At 34.7% G+C, this 22203-nt stretch overlaps 1 protein-coding gene across 1 annotated transcript; it reads left to right on the forward strand.

The window, feature by feature from the left end:
* The first annotated feature begins 777 nt into the window (after nucleotides 1-777).
* Nucleotides 778-22105, forward strand: katnal2 (katanin p60 subunit A-like 2). Its single transcript, XM_056467089.1, has 16 exons — nucleotides 778-895; nucleotides 1684-1754; nucleotides 1830-1996; nucleotides 2690-2726; nucleotides 2851-2953; nucleotides 3036-3134; nucleotides 5274-5363; nucleotides 5648-5725; nucleotides 8560-8658; nucleotides 12823-12886; nucleotides 13025-13143; nucleotides 14099-14190; nucleotides 16357-16467; nucleotides 16549-16711; nucleotides 21649-21751; nucleotides 21862-22105. The coding sequence occupies exons 1-16, from the start codon at nucleotides 845-847 to the stop codon at nucleotides 21999-22001; spliced, it is 1587 nt and encodes a 528-aa protein (XP_056323064.1). The 5' UTR covers nucleotides 778-844; the 3' UTR covers nucleotides 22002-22105.
* Nucleotides 22106-22203: the final 98 nt, after the last annotated feature.

Below are 22203 nucleotides of genomic sequence, written 5' to 3' on the forward strand. Positions count from 1 at the left end.
AAATTGAGCCAAAACAGATTTTAAGGAGGATTTATAATGGATATAAAATATTGTTTTATTTTTATAAAATAAGTGTACACGGTACACTGAAGAAAATAATTTCTGCAAACAATTTATATCGGTTGAATTTAAACAAACAAATTACATTTAGTAATGTTTAACTTCACTTGTTTTGTTTAAATTCAGCGCAAATAAATTGTTTACAACCAATTAACTTAAAATTTTTTAGTAAATCCAAGGAATCATTTTTAAATAATTTTTAACAATGTATTGCCAATTATCTTGTCTTTTTTACAAACTCTTTGAAAAACGTAATATGTTCAGTTTTTTTTTTCTGGATTTAAATGGAAGTAAATTGACAAAAAAAATGAAAAACATAGTCTGGCTATGCATCAAAAATATATGGGTTGCTTTTCAAATTAAAATATTTATTTTAAAATGTATATAAAGTGTTTATTTTTTCATATCATTTAGTTATCTATTATATAGTTGTTATTTTATATATTTAATGTGCTAAACGTTTAATTTGTACAAATATTTTAAAACAATTGCATAGTATTCAGTGTTAGTAATTATAAGCAATTAAATGCAGCTTTGCTGGTGTTTTATTTTATTTATTTATTTTTTTTGTTTTGTTTTACTTTTCTTCAGAACTTTTTCTAATTTATAAATATTTTCAAATGTTTATATTATGAATATTATTGTGCGTATTTCTTACCGCTTTTTGTGATCATGGTCAGTCACTGAGGACTCACACACACACACACACACACATACACGCGCTTGTTCATCCAAGTTACAGCGGGCTCCTGTCAGGTGTGTGTCTCTTTTCATTCATATTACCATGGATCTCTCTTATCAAGCTATCAGAACTGCGAATCAAGCCAGAGAGGCGGTGAGTGCTCAAGTCATACGGCTGTAGTGTTTAAAACTTTGCTCTATATGTTTTCACACGCCAAACAAACAGCTAACGTTAACTTGTGACATGATATAACACTACTGAAACATTCGACTCCATACAAACACAAACTAATAATATGGTGAGAATAGTAATAATAGAGAATACAAACTAATATTATATATATATTTTTTTGTATATTTTCGGATAATGTTTTCGACACTTAGCAAGATGTTAGCTACTCGTGTTTGCAGCCATTTTGTGTCCATAGCAACATGACACGCTTTTCTTCACATTTACCAAAATATAAGATTTGGCGCCATCTGCCGAATATACGTCGTAATGTATATTACTTTCAAATTCCACTAAATTACGCTAACAATGTATGTAAAAACTAATAAAATGAACATTATTATAGTAAAGTTTGTATATAACACTTTGTTAATTAATGTTACAGCATATACTTAGTAATAGGTTTAGTAAACTGATAAGTTAATAAATAATGTATAGTTTTTACTACAGTAAATACAATTAGTAAAGTACTGGGTACATGGCTATATTAGTTGATAGATTACCACAGCAACTCAAGTACTTAAGTTCATTCATTCATTCATTCATTCATTTATTTACTATAAATTACTATAATTTTTTAAAATATACAAAATACTATATTAATGGTAACTGTTAATGTTAAGTTACAAATGAAGTCATGACAGATTTAAAATAAGTTTGTTTAAATAATTTCACTAAAATTACTTTTTTGTTTACTATTTTTTTCTTTTTAGGATGAACTTAGAACAGAAACACGCCGGAGAAATCTGCTTGTTTTGATTTATCATCATTTAGTGGAGGAGGGGTAAGATTTTTCTTCAAAAATATTTTCTTAAAATTGTATATACTTTTTACTTAAATTTCTGTTTTGACTTCACAGGTATATGGATTCAGCAAAGGCCTTAGAAAAAGAAAGCAGTTTTGGTTTATGCCGTTTTGATGTGTGTGATAATGTTGACCTGGAGACAGTTCTTATGGAGTATGAGAGTTATTACTTCATAAAGTTTCAGAAATATCCAAAACTAACAAAGAAACTGGCAGAACAAGGTGAGATTTTATTTATTGATTGATTATGATTGTTATTATTATTATTTTGCTCTTGACATTACACAAATGTTAGTATTAAAAAAAGTTCCCTTTTGAAAATTATCAAGTTTTACTACAAATAAAACCAAAGCTTTGGTATCAAACCATGGTGACCACAAAAAAAGAAAAAAATATTAAAAATCTTACACTTTTACTATAATAAAATCATTATTTTAACAAAATATTGTAATTTAGAACATTTAAATTTGTTTGTTTTCCAGAAAACTCCAGTTTATCAGAATGAAAATTTGTTTTCATTTCTAGTGATTGAAAATCTGTTTTTTTGACCAAGTATTGATTTCTAAATTCTTCTGAAATATAAATAAATAAATAAGCAAAAAAATAAATAATTTTTAAGTATATATTGCCAGACTGGTTGACATTTCCAAAATCTTTTTGCTTGAGTGTTATGATTTCCTAAGTAATATTTAATGTGATAATACATTAATTCAGAAAGTCATTATTGAGATTTTGCGGGGGGGGGGTTATGCAGTGGCGCAGTGGGTAGCACATTCCGCTGTGGTGACCGCTGCGTAAAACATATGCTGAATAAGATGGCGGTTCATTTCGCTGTCGCAACCTCTGATTACTAAAGGGACTAATCCGAAAAGAAAATGAATGAATTAATTAATTATTCTGTGTTTATCTTTAAAGGAGAAAGTCGTCGTATAAAGAGTTGTGGTAAAAGAAGGTAAATGTAGCATTTTCCTCACAAAGGCATTCGAAGATTTTTATTCCTTTTAAAATCTTTTTTATTCCTCTTTATTATAACATAATTTTCTTTTATTATTATTTCTTTTTGTGTACATATTTAGTCACACGCTCCCAAGAATCAACTCCATCCAGCGACCTCCATCCAGAAATACTGTAAAGAAGTCTGAATCCAAACTAACAGGAAGAGATTTCTGTAAATCTAGTGTAAGTCACCAAACTTCTAATACACATCATGTTTGGACATTCTGTATAAATGTTCAAGAATCCCTGTGCTTGGTCTGTGCAGGACGGGGACCGGCTGACGCCTGCAGACACATTAGGCTTTGGTCTGAATGTGTCTCCTATCATCAGGAATGGGACAGAAGAGGGAACACACATGAGAAAGGTCATTATTCTCTTTTAAAGAGAGACACTGCAGGGAAAACTAACTTGAGATTTTTGCCTTTTAGCCTATTTATAATATGTTATAAGACTTATAAGTTTCATAAGTTAAAAGTTTCATAAGACTAATGGAAATAAAAACATACAAAATGTGCTGTCGTGGGATGTCTGTAGATTTAAATTACAATCCATATTTTTTAAGGCAGTTTCTTTTTTTTCAAAATGAGCCCTGAATCTATTCTTCAGCAACATATTACTGATTTGTTAATACATAACATAATGCATACAGTACAACACTTTATTTTATTAAAAAGGAGAAATTTTAAATGACTAATTGCTTTCAAAATAAGTTTCTATTTACATAATTTTGTGTGTACTTTATATATTTATTATGTATATACACCATTCATGTATATGTGTATTTATACTTATAGAAAATGTAATATATGTATATGTATATATATATATATAAATAAACATTAAATTATAAAACAAGAGGATGCTTTATCAAACCACGGTACACACAAAATAATAAATATAAAATCCTACTCTTTTACTAAAATTAAACCATGGTTAATTTCCATATGAGGCAATGTGTGTCAATACAAATGCATATTTTAACATTGAACATTTATTCCAAATTTGAAACGTAAAAAATTGTAATTTAGAGCATATATGTTTATCAATATATATGCACACACATACGTAAAAAATATTTACATACAAATCCATATATATATATATATGTTATATATATAGTGCTCAGCATATATAAGTACACCCCTCACAAACTTATCTTTTAAACTCATATTTTAATAGGAAGCTATACAATATTATATGTATTATATATTATATTATATAATGTGCATATACATCAGATTAATTCAATTCACCTTTATTTGTATAGCGCTTTTACAATGTAGATTGTGTCAAAGCAGCTTCACACAGACGATCATAGTAAATTCAAACAGTGTCAGTTCAGTTTTCAGAGTTTAAGTTCAGTTCAGTTTAGCTCATTTCAGCGTGGTTTAATATTCACTACTGCTGAAAAGCAAATCCATCGAAGCGCAGCTCTACAGATCCCGATCCATGCAAGCCAGTGGCGACAGCAGCGAGGAAAAAACTTAACCAATTGGCGAAAGTAAAAAATTAAAAAACCTCAAGAGAAACTAGGCTCAGTTGGGCACGACCATTTCTCCTATGGCCAAACTTCTTGTGCATAGCTGCAATCTGGGCGCCGGAGGCTAGAGAAAGCTGGACCTCAGCGAAGACTCGTCTGTCCCTGTAGCGTCACAGGAATTAGATTAGTTAGTACTAAAGCCAAATCTGGAGCTTATCTAACAAAATAACTTACGATAACGGTCCAAAAACTAATACACCCAAATTTATGTTATAGAAAAATATTAAATACAAAGTTAAAAAGAGGAAAAATCAAGAGAAGCAAAAATAAAATTGAAAAATTTTGTTGAAATTTTGTAGGTTGTGAATTTTTTTTGCAATATTTTGCTTGAATTTAATTGTATTATCTTTCAATTTCTAAATATGTTTGGTGACTAAAATATTATTTTAATAAATATATCTGTTTAATAAATCAGTTTTGTTTAAATGCACCAAAATACATTGCCTATATTGACTGAGAAATGGATAAAAATATTTATTTTTAAAATGGTGTGTACTCAATTATGATGAGCACTGTACACTATAAATAGACACAGTACACACACATCTAAAAACTAGATTTTTTTTTATTTTTTCTGGCTGGTCATTGTTTCGTTGGTTCATATTTTGGTCAATAATGCAGTGATAAAACTAGATTACTAAAATACACTCTGTAAAAACATTTCACTGTGATGTTTAGAAAAAAGAAACGAGAATTTTGAGCCTGATTTCATCCAGTGTTCAGGTTTTTGTGCAAGAAATGTATGCTAATTAGTGCATATTTAAATATACAAATAATGTCTTATTTTGCATATGAATGCATAACATTTTCAAAAACAAAAAAAACTATTTTTAATGTCATCATTCAACTGAGAAATTATGGAGATAATATTAGTAAAATTTTTACCCTATTTACACAAACTGTCTATGTTAAAGATGAAAGCTCACCTATGTGGAATTTAACCCCTATGACTTTCTTCATTAGATCGATTACAGGAATCTGATTCAAGATGCAGTTAGAGGTGCTGCTAATGACACATTGCACGATGCAGATTTTACGGTAGGTAACTTTGCAGTGATATAGTAATTAAAAAGCATCACACTGCTGAGAGTAATCTTTAAGTGAATGTATAAATAAATGCAAAGCTAAACTTTAAATATTGTGGTTGGTGCTAATAGTGGTCCCATCCCCCTCTCTCTCCCCCTCTTCACTTCCTGTTGATATACTGCCTTCTCATAATAAAAAGAAAAGCAAAAAACAATAAAATCATTTTAAATCTACACAAATTCTACCATTAAGTCTATATTGGTTGAATATTCAATTCATGTATGTTGTTATCTGTTATATTTGAGGAACAGGAGCGTTTGCTGAAACCAGTTAGTGCCCTCATTGGGATGAACAGCGACATGAAGGAACTTGCAGCTGTTATTAGTAGAGTAAGTCGAATTGATTTGTCCACGATTTACGTATAAGATTTATATATAAGATTTATTGTATTATATTACACATTATTATAAACAATGTATTTTTTACTTTGATAAAGAAGGAAGAAAGCTAATATAAAATGTTTTAATTTTGAATTTGCTTTGATCATTTGTTTTTTAAAATGTAGTTTAAAAAGTTAAAAAAAGTATATTTGAGAATAAATTAAAGCTGTAGTTTAAAGAATAAAAAGTATCTGTGTGTATATATATATATATATATATATATATATATATATATATATATATACACACACACACACACACACACACACACACACACACACACACACACACACACACACACACACACACACACACACACAGTTGAAGTCAGAATTATTAGCCCCCCTGTTTATTTTTTCTCCCAATTTCTGTTTAACAGAGAGAAGATTGTTTCAACACATTTCTAAACATAATAGTTTTAATAACTCATTTCTAATAACTGATTTATTTTATCTTTGCCATGATGACAGTTAATATTATTTTACTAGATATTTTTCAAGACACTTCTATACAGCTTAAAGTAAGATTTAAAGGCTTAACTAGGTTAATTAAGGTCATTGGGCAGGTTAGGCTAATTAAGCAAGTTATTGTATAACGATGGTTTGTTCTGGAGACTATCGAAAAAATATGTAGCTTAAAGGGGCTAGTAATTTTGACCTTAAAATAGTTTTAAAAAAATCCAAAACTGCTTTTATTCAAGCCGAATTAAAACAAAAACAAAAATTTCCAGAAGAAAAAATATTATCAGACATACTGTGAAAAATTCCTTGCTCTGTTAAACATCATTTGGGAAATATTTAAAAAAGAAAAAAAAAATTTAAAGGGGGGGGGGGGGGGGTTTTGCTAATAATTCTGATTTCAACTGAAGTGGTCTTGTGTGTATTTCTTTGTTTTACTGACTTGGAGCATTTTTTAAGCATTTTGTTCGAGATGTGCCTATTAACATAATTAATGGGGTATATGCACTTAGACTTTTAATTTCAGCCAGCCAGCCTCAGCGCTTCCGGTGAACTGTCTTTCCATTAGAAAAATCACCATGTTTAAGGTCTGATTTTTTTTCCAAAATCAGTGATCTTCTCTGCCTGATATCCGATATAAAGTGGGTCTCAGACTGGACAAGAAGCACAGCATTAAATCCCATTTTTCCCGTTTAAAACAGGGTTCATACCATCATGGAAAACCTGGAATAGTCATGTAGTTTTGACATTGCATTTTCCAGGCCTGGAAAAGTTTTGGAAAAACAGAACAACCCACAATGTTTTGGAAAGGCATGGAAATTAGTATAACAAATATCTAAATAATTGAATTAGGGCTGCGCGATATTGAAAAAATCTGACATTACGATATTTTGTATTTCTGTGATATATTGCGATGTGAATACATGTTTTAACAGGTTTATTTGGATGGATTGGGGGATTTTGTAGAGGAGTGAATCTCGAATATAAGAAATAAATTACAAGCATAGATGAATAAAATATAGAAAAGATAAAAGTGAATTATAGTTTTCAGGTTTTCACTATTCAGGTACAGATATTGAATAATCAACACTGCATAGTCTCCATTGTGTATTATTTAATCTTTATTAAAGTTCCAAAAAATTTCTTGCGACCGGATGTTTTAAAATCTGAAATATTGAAATGTTCACACAGTCACATGCCTTATAGGGGCAGTTTACTCAAAGATTAAAATATACTCACTATTTACTCACACTTCACTTGTTTCAGTACAATAGGAGTTATTAAATTATATTCTTTTTGTGTTTATTTAAAAAAAAAAAAAGAAAACTCATAAATGTTTGAAACAAGTGTAGGGTGCAATGAAAATTGTAAGTAATGAGTGAACTATCTCTTTAAAAATGCATGCAGATGATTATATTAAACTATAATCCCAACATTGCATATCCTGTGATGTGACTATTGCGGATGCACACATTGCGATATCGATGCTGAAACGATATATTGTGCAGCCCTAACTTGAATATAGGTTGGCTGTCTTTACTGTCCTTGGCCAAAAACTTGCTCTCACATTGTTAGTGCTGTGTATGCATTAAAAACAAATTTAAACAAAATAGATTGATTTGCTGTAATAAATTTGAATGTCATTGTTTTTCTTATTATTTACCATGTATATGTAGACATTACATAAAACATTACGTCATGAAAATGTACTTGAAAGTTCTGGAAAAGTCATGGAATTTTAGTAGTAAAAATGTGCATGAACCCTGTTAAAAAGTTTATTAACCCCAGTATTTTCAATTTCGTTTCTGCGCTCGTCTTCTGATCCTGACAGCACTAGCGGTTACACGTCTTTCATCTCGTTTTACGCTTGAACAACTAAATGAATGCTTAAGTCTATTTAACTGAATGTATTTTGATTACATCACAACATTGATGCTGTAAAAGGAACCGCATGAAATTGAAAATAGTTGCATTAAGCTTTCACCGGAAGTTTATCGTTGTCTGAAAAACACTAGCTGTACATATACCCCATTTTGATGAACCTAAAAATTTATTTTCATTCAGTTGATTGTATTATTTTACCCATGTGAAGAATTCATTCTGTTTAGAAATAAAACATGGGGAAATCAGACATATTTCCATTAATGAAAAAAAGCATTTTCTGTTATTAATTCAACACTAGAGAGCAGCACACAGTTTGTTTGATAATATATTGCATGTTTGGCATATCCCACTATCATTGTGTGTGTGCTGAAACATACACAATGTGAAACATGTCATATTGAAGCACTCCATTTCATCTTTCTCTCCTGTCTCTCCATAAAGGATATCTATTTACACAACCCCAACGTGCGCTGGGACGACATTATAGGGCTGGAGGCTGCCAAGCGATTAGTCAAAGAAGCTGTCGTCTACCCCATTAAGGTGCTTGGCTGCTAAACACTTTGGTATTTCTCAAGCTGCCGCCTGCTTTCGATTCTGAATACATCTCCACTAAAGGCTACAGGAAAGCCCAGCTCAGGGTTATTTCTTAAGATGACATGAAATCTATACCTGAATACCATCCAATCTGTCCGCACACATATCTGGCTCGTCTCTGGCCTACAAATTCACAGATCGCTCCTGACAAACTGGTATTTGTCTTCACTGTTGGTGAAGTAGGTTGTTGACAGATTTACCTGAAAATTCTGCTTGCACAGGGTTTTTTTGGCCCTTTTTTTGCTTCAAGCACATAAAGTAAGAACTGTGTGATTATGCTGAAAGATATTTTGTGGCTTGAGTACTTTTTTGTCAATACGTGGACCTTTTCATGTAGTAGATAAAGACAAAGTGGTGTCTGATGGTTAATTGGTCAGTCAAAATATTACCTTATGTTATTCACCTTAGCGTGAAGAAGAGAAACAATATTGATTATAGGTGTTGTTTACTAAGGCAGCTTGCAGAGAGTATTCAAAATCACTCCTATACCCTTAAGTGCACTATTTGAGGCAGCAGCCATTTGTAGTGGTGTCCGAAAGTAATCTGAAGTGCACTCAATCAATCCCACAATACACCGCTGTAATGAGTTTACAACCAATGTACACTCAACGGCTAGAAAATACTCATAATGCACTATAAGGGGCCGATCACACCAAAGGTGCTTTTTCATTTAAAAATTTGAGGCACATCGCAATGCCTTTTTTGTTGACAAGAAAAAAAGAAGTGCGCTGTGCTTTTTATGTCGCAAGGCAATGACTGAATCAGTTGCTTATTGTGCGTGAGCGTTGCTGTTGACATTGGTTTAATTTTAATCATTAATATTGTGATATTCAAGGTTTGTGAAGTTGGACAGCTCTGGATAACTCAAAACTGTAACCAATAGTCTCTCCTCTGTCTTCAAAAGTCTCCGTAGTGGTCTTGACAACACAAACACTGCTGTCACCTCAACAGAAACACTGCTTCTACTTTCATTTGATTGGAGAATGAAGAAGACATGACTGACATAGTGTACTTTTTTCTCTCAGAGTTGGCTTTTTTTTTTTGCCGCACAACGGCAAAAATGCTAGGCGTAACAGGCAGCTAAAACGTGAGGTGTATAAGCAGCGAGCAAAACACTCACAGCTAGTAAATCATTCAAAAAAGGCGCCCCTCAATGCAAAAAGCACCTTTGATGTGATCGGCCCCTGAAAGTTTGCGCCCTGAAAGAATTTCAACATCTAACCAGAAGATGGCATAAGTTTCGAAATAATTAATTTAATTTTTTAATTACCATTTGTATACATGACAGACATCAATGGCATAAGTTTGGCATAAGTTTCGAAATAATTTTATTTTTTAATTACCATTTGTATACATGACAGACATCAAAATACTTTGTTTCATTGATGATATACAGCTCACTAAGGCCCAATGCCAATTGTATTTTTCTACCCCTTCCTCTTCCCCTTGGCCCTTAAAACCGAGGGTGGAGGGGAAGGGCTTAAAAATTTACCCCTAAGAAATGGGACACCACTACAGCACCTGCACACGTCATCATATGTCACATGAGATCAGATGATCGCGACTGCTGTGGTTATTCTAGTTGTGTTATTTTTTGGTATTTATCTTCTGGAAATCACTGAAGGCATATATCATGTTAAAATAATGATCTAATGTGGCAATAAGATCGTAACTGTACTGTGTATTTACATAGTACAGTTTTTTAAAAAGCATGACGGTAAAACATGAACGCGGTTATGAATATATTAAAACATGTGATTGTTTGTTGTAAAAATTCGTAATGATGACAAAAAATACAAATTTGTGGATCTCCTTACTTCCGGGTTCAGCAATACTGCCGTTGTGGCTGGTGTATTCTGGGAAATTTTCTCATGCCTTGGTTTCGAGTGTGGTCCTGGAAAATCTTTGTTCGAAGGGTTATTCACCCCTTACCCTTAGCCCTATGCCTTCAAGATAATGAGAATTGGAACACCCCTACTCTTTGACATGAACGCGCGAAAGAGGGGTAAGGGGAAGGGCTAAGGGGTAGAATTGGGATTAGGCCTAAGTGTTAACCCCTTAACTGTCACCGTTCCGCCACTTTTTTTGCACTTGAATCCTAATCTAATCTTGTCAAACTATATATCATTGGAAATATGGAATACACATTTTGCCACAGTTTTTTGGTGTTTGTTACATAGGAAGAGTAATAGATTAAAACACATTTACAACCTGTCGGACAATTTACTATTGCATTCGAAACCATTATATTGTAGTGTAAACATAAAGTAATCATGCTAAACTATATATAATTTGAAAGCTTAAAATGTCTAGTTTCCAACAAGTGTTTTTTGATTGATATTACTGAGCAACAGTTATTTATGAATTTGCAATAAGTATACTCATCAGGGTCGTAAAGCATTACTTTGTTACACCAATCCAAATGTAAAGGCTAAATTCAAATCAAAAACCACCAACCTGCACGTTCAACTTTAGAATTGTATGTCTACTTTACAAATATTGTCAAAAGTATGAAAAAATACAGTTTATATTCCTCAAAACAGGGGCCATTCTTGAATGGTCATCAATGGAAACTGGAGGTCATGTAGTGGTGATTTTAGTACTGCGGTCAGACAAAATCTTACTGAAAGCTCATTTTTTGAGTGCCAATTTCAAATTTGGTATATAATTTCTTTACATATTTTGATTTGATTTTAAAGTGTGCTTTTTAAAATACATATTTTATGTATTATAATAACACACATTTATTGTTTTATAATTTTCATAAACAAAGGCACGTAAGGTTTTCAAATCAGCTACAATTTGACATCGCTCTTCTTTAAAATGAGACCAAGCTTAAATCTGTACACCAAAGCATTGAAGATTGCCATTCATTTAAGTTGAACACGTCATTTTCATATATATGTTCACTCTAAGTGGTGATTACTGTAAATTCAACAGCTCCAGGCACAGGAACAAAAGTGCTGCTAAAGTGCCACAACATTCTTAGAGAACTCTGAACTGTGATTTTACGTCATGTTAATGTGTGAGAACAATTGAAGATCAAAAAGTGGTGAACTGTTTGTTTTATTAGTGTCACATCATCTTGTTTTATCCTGCCACTTTTTACTTTTCACAGTGTGACTGTGGCTTTAGTGGAAAACTACAGGCAGATGAGTTTTTATCAAGGACTCTGGCTCTCCGGGACTGAACTTGCCCCACCATTCCCCGAGTAACATGCCAAACAAAATCCTATAGTAACCATGGCAAGATTGAACAACAGCCACCTACCAGTGTACAAACATACGATCATCCTTAAAACCACAATCAACACTCTATGTAGCAACCAACTACCACCTATTCAGAGAAATATATCAAAACAACTACAAAGATAACAATATCCTAGAAGTATTCTAGCAACCACTCCAGGGGACCACATCCAAATCTAGCAAATTAGTCACTCTGGAAAGTTCAGAAATCTACACCTTCCTGCCATCTATTTTTCTAAGAAATATTGAGTTATTTAAACCCAAATTGGGTAAACTATGGACTAACCCAAACATTGGGGTAAATTTGGTCCTATAAATTTATTAAAAAAGCATTTACCGAGCAGTTGGTTTAGCCCATATTACACCCAGAATTTTTAGAAGCATTTTTTAGTGTAGCTTTCATGCAGATCCACCATGTCCTGTTTCTACCCAGAATTAATATGGATCACAAGTGATCAGCCGAGAGGCATTTCTAGTTCTAATTCTGGGTTGTTTTAACCCAACGTTCTGTCAAATGAGGACAAAAGCCAACATTGGGTTATTTTTTAATAATATTTAAATGACAGTTTTTAACCCAATGGATGGGTTTGTCCTTCCACATCCTAGTGCTTTTAAAGTGTAAAATGTGCTGAAATGCATCTCTTGTGAGCTTGTGCTCAGATTTTGTTGAGATCTTTCCTTTGAATATTGTCATATTTTATATCAGTTTTTTTGCAGGAACAATCAATGTGATGCACAAGCACTATTAAGTGAACTAAATCATGTTAGGCAAAATAACCACATCAAACACACTGTAGTCTACTTTGCAACTATTTAATATAACCCTCAAGCAACACCCTAACAACTCTCTCTTCTTTTTCAGTATCCTCAACTGTTCACTGGAATTCTGTCACCATGGAAGGGCTTGCTCCTGTATGGACCACCAGGTGTGATCTTTCTGTTTCCTATTGTTCATAGATATTAGTGTAATATTTAAACTTAAATGTGCATCAATCTGAATATAAAATCAAACTCCTTTCCTGCGTGATATAAACTTACTGTGAGGGCTGTTTTCTTAAAATCAGGCACTGGAAAAACGATGCTGGCCAAAGCTGTAGCCACAGAGTGTAACACAACGTTTTTCAACATTTCTGCATCCAGTATTGTGAGCAAATGGAGGGGAGACTCTGAGAAGCTGGTTCGGGTCAGAAGACTTCAGGATGTTATTTTCAGATTTGTGTTATTTAAAGAACAGGTTATATATTGGTTTTCTAAAAATGTCCAATTTGCAGTTTGGAATGTAGCTGTCCTTCAACATAGATAGTCTGTAAAGTTGTTAATCAAAAAAGTGCTTGAAGATATTGTTTATCAAAAGAAAAGGTTGGCTCTGAATTAACTTAGCAAGTTGTTATGTTAAAATCTTTTCTAATCTGCTACTTACCCACCAAGCAATGTTTTTGATTTAAAAGTCATCGAATAGATGTCCAAACATAGATGTTTTGGCTAAAACAAGGCTTCGAGTGAAAGTATAATAGATGTGTAATAGTTCAAAATGTCATCAAATAAATAGACGGATTAGTCAGAATTCACATGTGTAGTCATTCATTTGTGCCTATTTGATGAGAAGACTATTTTAGACTGGTGTTTGACATCTATTAAATTTTCACTAACAGCCCAAATTTAGCCTTGTTTTAGCCAAGATGTTTGGATGTCTATTAGATGTGTTTTAGAGCCAAAAAATGCTTGCTGGGGATGTACATCAACATGATTAAATTAATATATTTGCACAACCCCTGCCTGTCCTCAATATACAAACACTCTGAAATGGGCGGCACAGAATAGATACAGAAAGACCAATCAAAACAGACTTGGCCAGCTGGCCAATCAAAGCTTTTCTTATGGAAGAGAGAGGTTTACAGACCATAAGCACTGAATTATTTTAAAATAACTTGAATGAAATCATACTAAACGTATATTCTGAATTAAAATTACAATATTTTCTGAGCTTTGGCACATTTAAACCTTTTGAAAAGGACTTCCACAATATATTAGGAAATTTTAAAATACCTATATGACCTGCTCTTTGTATTTTAACATGTATTTTCTAAAGGTTGTGCTCAGCAGAACATTGATTTACCTCAAGTTATGATTGTCCGCAGGTTTTGTTTGAGCTGGCAAGATATCACGCCCCATCCACCATTTTCTTGGATGAGCTGGAATCAGTGATGAGCCAGCGAGGGGTTGGCCAAGGGTGAGCATGAGCCAGTATCTTTCACTGACATTAATATTACAAACTAAACTCAATCCTAGTACACAACTAAATGACAAGGTGCAAGGTGTTCAGAGTGTTTTGGGATTTATGTTACATTAGTTCAAATGTAGGGGCTGCATTTTTAAAGGACGTAAACATAGATGGAAAATAATTTTTAAAATGGAACAAAGTTGTTTTAAGTTCTGCTTATATTAGTGTTTTAGACCCTGTTTGCATCACTTCAAAGACGGTGACTAGTTTTACTTCAGCAAGATTAGTGCAAAGCCACCTTATTGGAAACCTAAAAATAAACTATTGTAAATGTAAAAATGCTGTTTTGTTGGTGCTTTGTTTGTTAATAAATCCCTCAGATGGATTATAATTTTCAACTACAGTGCATGCGGAAAGTGTTCATATTGCTTCACTTTTCCACTTTTATTGTTACAGCCTTATTCCAAATAGATGAAATTAATTAGTTTCCTCAAAATTCTACACACAATGCCCCTTAATGACAATGTGAAAAAAGATTTTTTGAAATTGTTGCAAATTTATTAATAATAAAAAACCTGAAAAATCGCATGTACATAAGTATTCACAGCCTTTGCTCAATATTTTGTTGATGCACCTTTGGCAGCAATTACAGCCTCAAGTATTTTTGAATATGATGCCACAAGCTTGGCACACCTGTCTTTGGGAATTTTTGCCCATTCCTCTTTGCAGTACCTCTCAAGCTCTATCAGGTTGGATGGGAAGCGGCGGTCTACAGCCATTTTCAGATCTCTCCAGAGATGTTCAATAGGATTTAGGTCTGGGCTCTGGCTGGGCCACTCAAGGACATTCATCGAGTTGTTGTGACGCCACTCCATTGATATTTTGGCGGTGTGCTTTGAGTCATTGTCCTGCTGGAAGATGAACCGTCACCCCAGTCTGAGGTCAAGAGCACCCTGAAGCAGGTTTTCATTCAGGATGTCTCTGTAAATTGCTGCATTCATCTTTCCTTCTATCCTGACTAGTCGTTCAGTTCCTGCTGCTAAAAAACATCCCCACAGCATGATGCTGCCACCACCATGCTTCACTGTAGGGATGATAATAGCCTGGTGATGAGCGGTGCCTGGTTTTCTCCAAATGTAACGCCTGGCATTCACTCCAAAGAGTTCAATTTTAGACTCATCAGACCAGAGAATTTTGTTTCTTGAGAGTCCTTCAGATGCCTTTTGGCAGATTCCAGGCAGGGAGTGGCTTTCGTCTGGCCACTTTACCATACATGCCTGATTGGTGGATTGCTGCACAGATGGTTGTCCTTCTGTAAGGTTCTCCTCTCGCCACAGTAGAATGCTGGAGCTCAAACAGTGTGACCATCTCCCCTGATCACTCAGCTTAGATGGCCGGCCAGCTCTAAGAAGAGTTCAGGTGGTTCTAAACATCTTCCACTTACGGATGATGGAGGCCACTGTGCTCATTGGATCTTTCAGAGCAGCAGACATTTTTCTGTAACCTTCCCCAGCCATTTGCATCGAGACAATCCTGTCTTGGAGGTCTACAGACAATTCCTTTGTTTTCATGCTTGGTTTGTGCTTTGACATGCACTGTCAACCCTGGGACCTTATATAGACAGGTGTAGCCTTTTCAAATCATGTCCAATCAACTGAATCGACCACAGGTGAACTCCAATTAAGCTGCTGGAACATCTCAAGAATGATCAGTGGAAACAGAATGTACCTGAGCTCAATTTAGAGCTTCACGGCAAAAGCTGTGAATACTTCTGTACGTGTGATTTTTCAGGTTTTTTTATTTGTAATAAATTTGCAACAATTTCAAAAAAATCTTTTTTTCACATTGTCATTATGGGGTATTGTGCGTAGAATTTTGAGGAAATAAATGAATTTAATCCATTTTGGAATAAGGCTGTAACAAAATTTGGAAAAAGTGAAACACCATGAATATTTTCCGGATGCACTGCACTACTTTGTAGCCATAATTGGCACAATAGTACAATGTTATGAAATATTCACACCTCACGTGGTGAATATACAATAGGCTGGAATGAAGTGAGGTCAGAAATGGGACATTTCACAGATAAAATTCTCAAGGCTAACAGGTTAGTTCAACTCAACGTTTTGAGAATGATTATATATTTAGTTTTTTTTCCCACATTTTCTCTTCAAGAGGTGATCATGAGGGCAGTAGAAGGATGAAAACTGAGTTACTGGTTCAGATGGATGGACTGGCACGATCAAATGATCTTGTATTTGTGCTTGCTGCCTCAAACTTACCTTGGTAAGGAGTGATTATGAGGGAAACATTTAGTCTTATTTGAATATATAGACTTTTTAAATAACCATTTAAAACTCTTCTCAGGGAGTTGGACCATGCCATGCTTAGAAGACTGGAGAAACGGATATTGGTGAGTCTCCCATCTGCCCCTGCCAGACAAGCCATGATCAGTCATTGGCTTCCTCCAGTCAGTAACACGGGTGGTGTGGAGCTGCGGACAGAGCTGGATTATGACTCGCTGGCACAGGTAAAAAAAAAAAACATAAGACTGAGATTAATCCACTCCACAGATGACAAATCAAAACTCAGACAGATGGATGGGCAGACAGCTAGATGTTACTGGGATAAATGACCATTGCACTAACAGGGACTTTAAAACGTGGCATTCTGAAAAGATGGGCATTAATTTGGAGCAGGTCCCCCCTTTGCAGTTCTTCCACATATTGTTGTTTATTTATCTGGTAGACTGTGAGTTCAGGGACTGATGATGGACAATACCAGGCTCCCAATCTGTGTTTCATTTCATTCTCAAAAGTGTAGTTGGGACTGAGGTGTGGACAATTTCTTCCAAACCAAACTCATTCAACCATGTCTTTATGGAGCTAATTTTGTTCGCTGTCTATTCAAGCATTGATAATTTTTTTTTTTTTACTGGAAGTATGGAGCTCCTAAATGGGATTTGGCTCAATACCATTATCCCTACTTGACCAATGGGGTATCAGTATGATTTCTATGGCTGGGCTATTAATTGAAATGAAATTGCAAATGTGATTAAGCAAAGCAGATTGGCATGCACATCTTGTCAGGAAAGCTTGGTTGTGTGATCAGTACTGTATCTCCTACAAAGACCAGAGGGGAGAAACTATCACGCAGAAACCTCCAAATACCTATAAAGAAGAAACCCTATCTCTAATTCAACGTGACTAATAATTGCATGATTATGAAATCACCTCACAAAACATTTTATTTCAAACGCTCGACTGAAGTTATGAAGGTAGTTTGTAGTTAAAACATGTTATTAACTGTATATGGTACTTTCATGTGCTTTTAGGTGTAGCAGCGTTTGCAATACAGTTCACTGAGAAGCAACACAAACAGCTGTCATTATTGCAGAATGAATATCTCGTTTTCATTATCATCCAACTAAATCTGCTGTGATTTTGCATAGCTTGTCAGTGAATTACGGCTTTGTGTAGTAAATGCTGCTCTGACTGAAAGCACTTGCTGCAGATTTACTACAACCAGCTTTACTGACACACATGAAAAAAATGCCTTTGATTAATTGCCCAGCCCTAATGATTTCTGAGCCACTGCACAGTACAATGACTCCTCTCCTTTCAGTAGAAATTGCTTTTCAGAGTGATTTGGGTTGATGGTTGATAGTATCACATCTGGCCCCCTTTTTGACCAGGGCCCATGTACCAAACTTAATGGCCACAGTGTATGAAATTAGGCAAGAAACAATCTCCCAGCATCAGCCAAACCCACACTCACCCTATAGATTTTTTTCACATGACGTTATTGATGATGCACAAAATTCAGAGGGAGGGCAGGAAGTGTATATCAAAATATTTCTGTTTTATGATTTTTATAATGGTTTAAATCTGCCGAAATGAGAAATGCTGAACAGCTTTTATACACTTCCAAATGTTTTTGCTCATAAAGGGGGAAAAGTTCAAGAAACTGACTGAAAAACAGAAGAAAAGGCAGCATGTAGTAAACATTTTTTCAATACATCCATGTGTACAAACTTTTTTGAATGCCATAATTCATTTGACAGCACCAATAATGATTATATACAGGCCTAGCTATGTGTATAAATACGTTAGTGTGTTATATAAAAATCAGATACAAACACCACAAGACTTATACAAAACCCAGGAGAATATCGCTGCAATGAAATCTCCATGTGTAATAATCCAAGTCTTTACTGGCGTTTCGGCAGAATAAACAACCGTAACGTGGACATCGAGATGTGCAGCGGCGGTAAATGTTTGTTGATTGTAAGTTCATCGACAGAACAAAAAAGAAATGCAACATTTGCGACAAAACTAAATTGTTATTATTGTGGAGCACTTTTTCCCCTTACATGAATGAATAAATAATAATGTAGATTATGCGTCCACGCTTTTGTATTTCATTTGTTTAAATCGTGATGTCTGAAAGATATCGGCATGGGGGAAAAAAACTAGTAATTTATAATAAACATGTTTTTGAACCACATAGAAAAGTGTATAATGTGTACAACTCTTTGTTAATGAATGCTACAGAATATTGTAGCATAGTACACTGTTAAACTGTAATGTTATTGTAAACTGTGGTGCATTGTGATTATAGTGTATAAAACTGAAGCCTATTGAATAATGCTTATTACTACAGTTGTGTTGTTCCACAGAAACAATATAATTACTACGACAGTTTAATTCAAGTAATTATCTGTAGTATGCTTCCAAACACTATAGTATTTTCTAAAGTATTTTTCAAGTAACGTAATACAGTATGTACCGCATCGATGACAAGCAAATATATTTTAGTTCAGTAGAAAACTCTGCCCTCTTCATGATTTAAGGATCATGCCCAACATGTGTGGTTATTTTCTATTTATCTCCTTTTAAATATGGTATAAATCGCAAAAATACAAACTTTCCTCTGTCTCCCATTCAGTTTTTTTACTTCCTGTCCTCTATCTGAATTTTGGGCATCATCAGAACCACGTGATTGAAATCAACCTATAGAATCCAAATCAGACAAGCATGATTCATTACATCAGAGCACACGTTACATGATTCCAGAGCCCAGTAGAACATGCTTGTACAACACCCTGGCTGACGTTTGTCATTGCGTTTTGTGATGAAGTTTTCATGCAGCTGCTCAGCTACAGAAACAATCATAAAAATAATGCTGATAATTATACCAGTGGAAGTATGGAACTACTCCGCTACAGAATTAGCAAAGCCCCTCAGGACTAGGTGACCCCGCTCTATGACTGTACTTTTACTATGGTTGCTTTTACACTTGGATCAATGACTGGTCCATATCCTAGTTTGTGTTGAAGGTACCAGAGAAAGCAGAGAAAGTTTGTACATTCATTGGACTTAGAAATTTCGGTTTCCAAAGTACCAACACAGGGCAGCACATGCATGTAATAGTCACAATTGTAATGCAAAGGTTCAAAAGAACAAATATGGATTAGAATATCAAAGCCAAGCAGAAATGCAGTATAAATTCTCTGAGAGCAGTGCCTAGGTTGCACGTGTCAGGAAAGTGAGTAAAAATACATATAAAAATAAAGTTTGATCAGTTTATACGTCATCATTAGCAGCTCGTTTACATAATTTTGATATAACTGCATTCACATCAGAATGAACTGCACCACAGTTCACAAGAACCATACCCACAAGCATCCGTTCAGACTAGGGAATGATTGTTTGGGCGCATCCAAGTTCAGAGCACATTATCCAGATGAAGCAAACTCTTAAGGGCAAACAAATCTAGTTTACAGTAACTTACTACTTATAATTGACAGTTGAGCATCTAAAGTAGCAGGGATGAAAACTAACAAACTTAGGGTGGAAATATTAACTGTCAAAGGTAAAAATCAAAGCACCACACTACAATCCATTTTTTCTTTCTTACAAATGGTTGCAAATGTTCCATCCATATGGATCTGGTGTTTTGGGAGAGTAAAACTGGTATTTTTTTAACCGGATCCCAAGGTGGAAAATTCTGAACATGATGATGCCCTAGCAATTTCATGTTTACAGCAAATCCACATATTTTGTGAAACGATCATGTGATCAGACCACCTTGTAATCCTAGTCAGGCAGTGATACATCACTGACCACATCAACAAGAGCAACAATGGTGGACTATGTGCATGTTTTCATGCAGCAGAAGCTACTGAGTCTAATAGCTTTACTAAAAAGCAGACATTTGTCTTGTGTTGTTTTGTATACATTGTGAAAGGTTTATGCACATGAACAACTCTTGTGTTTTTTGGGTTTTTTTGGTGTATCTCTGTGGCAGAATTAAGGCCTCAGTATACTCCAAACGGCCAAAACAAAGTCCCATTTGTTTTCATTTCAGTGGTTTGAAACAACCCACCAAAGTGAACCTTTGGGGGAGTTTGTCTCCTAAACACATTTGAGCTACTATTGGTCCATGGTGATTATGCAATTGGTGAGTGTGTTCTGAAACTCCGCCTTCTTTGACATGTGATTCATTTACCCCGATTCTTTTCTCATTCCACGGGAATCAGACTTGAGAACAACATCTAAAACAACGACACTAGCCACATGAATACTCTGGAGAGTCAAGTAGTAGAGCTGGTGCAGATGTCACCGCTTTCCACACCTGTCCACTTTAAAAAAAACAGAGGGGGGTCACATATCAATGTCACACCACTTCTCTATGAGTTTGCACACATCTAAAGATGTGACGTGTTGCGGTAGCGCTTCTCGTGGAGAACATTGTTTGCCAGATGTTTACGAAACTCTTCTCTCTCAGCCGCCATCATTGTATTTAGGGGTACACACAAGTAGTGTTGTTTTTTTTACAACCATGCCCACTGCAGCATAAGGGTGTTGGAGTGTTTGAAAAGTGTTTGAGCGCCACTCAAGGTGGATTCCAATCTGAAGGGATTAGAGCATATGGATTGAGCCCTTGAGAATTGAGTGCAGTTTGACACCAAACAACTTCCCTCCTCAAAGGATAATTCCCAAAATGTCTATCAGTTGTTTTTTTTTTTTTCAAACTGGCATTTCGAAGTGGCCAGTTTTGATCAATTCAGTTTGGAATGATACTTCAATGTGGCAGCCATGAGTGCCCTTCAGAGGGCAATATATCTCGTTTGGAATGCACTGCCAGCCTTTTCAAACTTATTTTGCCCCCTAAACAAGTATGAAAAAAACAGCACCAATACTGGTTAGGCTATGTATAAAATAATCATTATACAAAAAACAATCATTTTAATAGGGGTTTTGTGTGGATGTAGCCTAAATGGCTTATTGCTTTACTGTATATACCTGTGACAATGTGTTCGATTGAAATTCCCAAATTTAAAATTAAGAGGTACAGACAGACAGACAGACAGACAGTTGAACAGATGGAAAAACACTCAATAACTAACAGACATACAGGCATATATGCAAATATACTGACATTTTTAGATCTCCTGTATTTCAGGAGACGGGAGGTTACTCTGGGTCAGATATAAGGTTGGTCTGTAAGGAGGCCGCTATGAGACCTGTGCGCAAAATCTTTGACGCCCTTGAAAACCACATTGAAGGTAAGACATATGCCGTCGCCCCATTCTGAACGACATTAAACTGCTGTTTCATCACAAAATCCTGTTTTGCCCACAATTCACAGTCTCCATTACGCCATGCATCTTCACAGGTCAGTCCAATATGCCGGTTATTGAACTAGAAACTGTGACCACAGCAGATTTCCTGGAGGTGATTGCTCACACCAAACCATCAGCCAGATGCCTGATGGATAGATACACAGCCTGGGAGAAAGAGTACGAGTCTGTCTGAAACATCAATTAGGCACCAAACTAATGCTTTTTATTGCACATCCAGCATTTTCTACCTACTTTTGTACTACGTTTTCTTGTTTTGTTTTTTAAAACTGCAATCAATTAACTGATGATACATATTAAAATAAATAACAAAAAAAGTTTGCTTTCATAGATCAATGAACTTTTAAAAGGTCAATACAATTTTGATTATACGCTAA

The sequence above is a fragment of the Danio aesculapii genome, chromosome 10 (assembly GCF_903798145.1).
Source record: "Danio aesculapii chromosome 10, fDanAes4.1, whole genome shotgun sequence".
Lineage (NCBI taxonomy): Eukaryota > Metazoa > Chordata > Actinopteri > Cypriniformes > Danionidae > Danio > Danio aesculapii.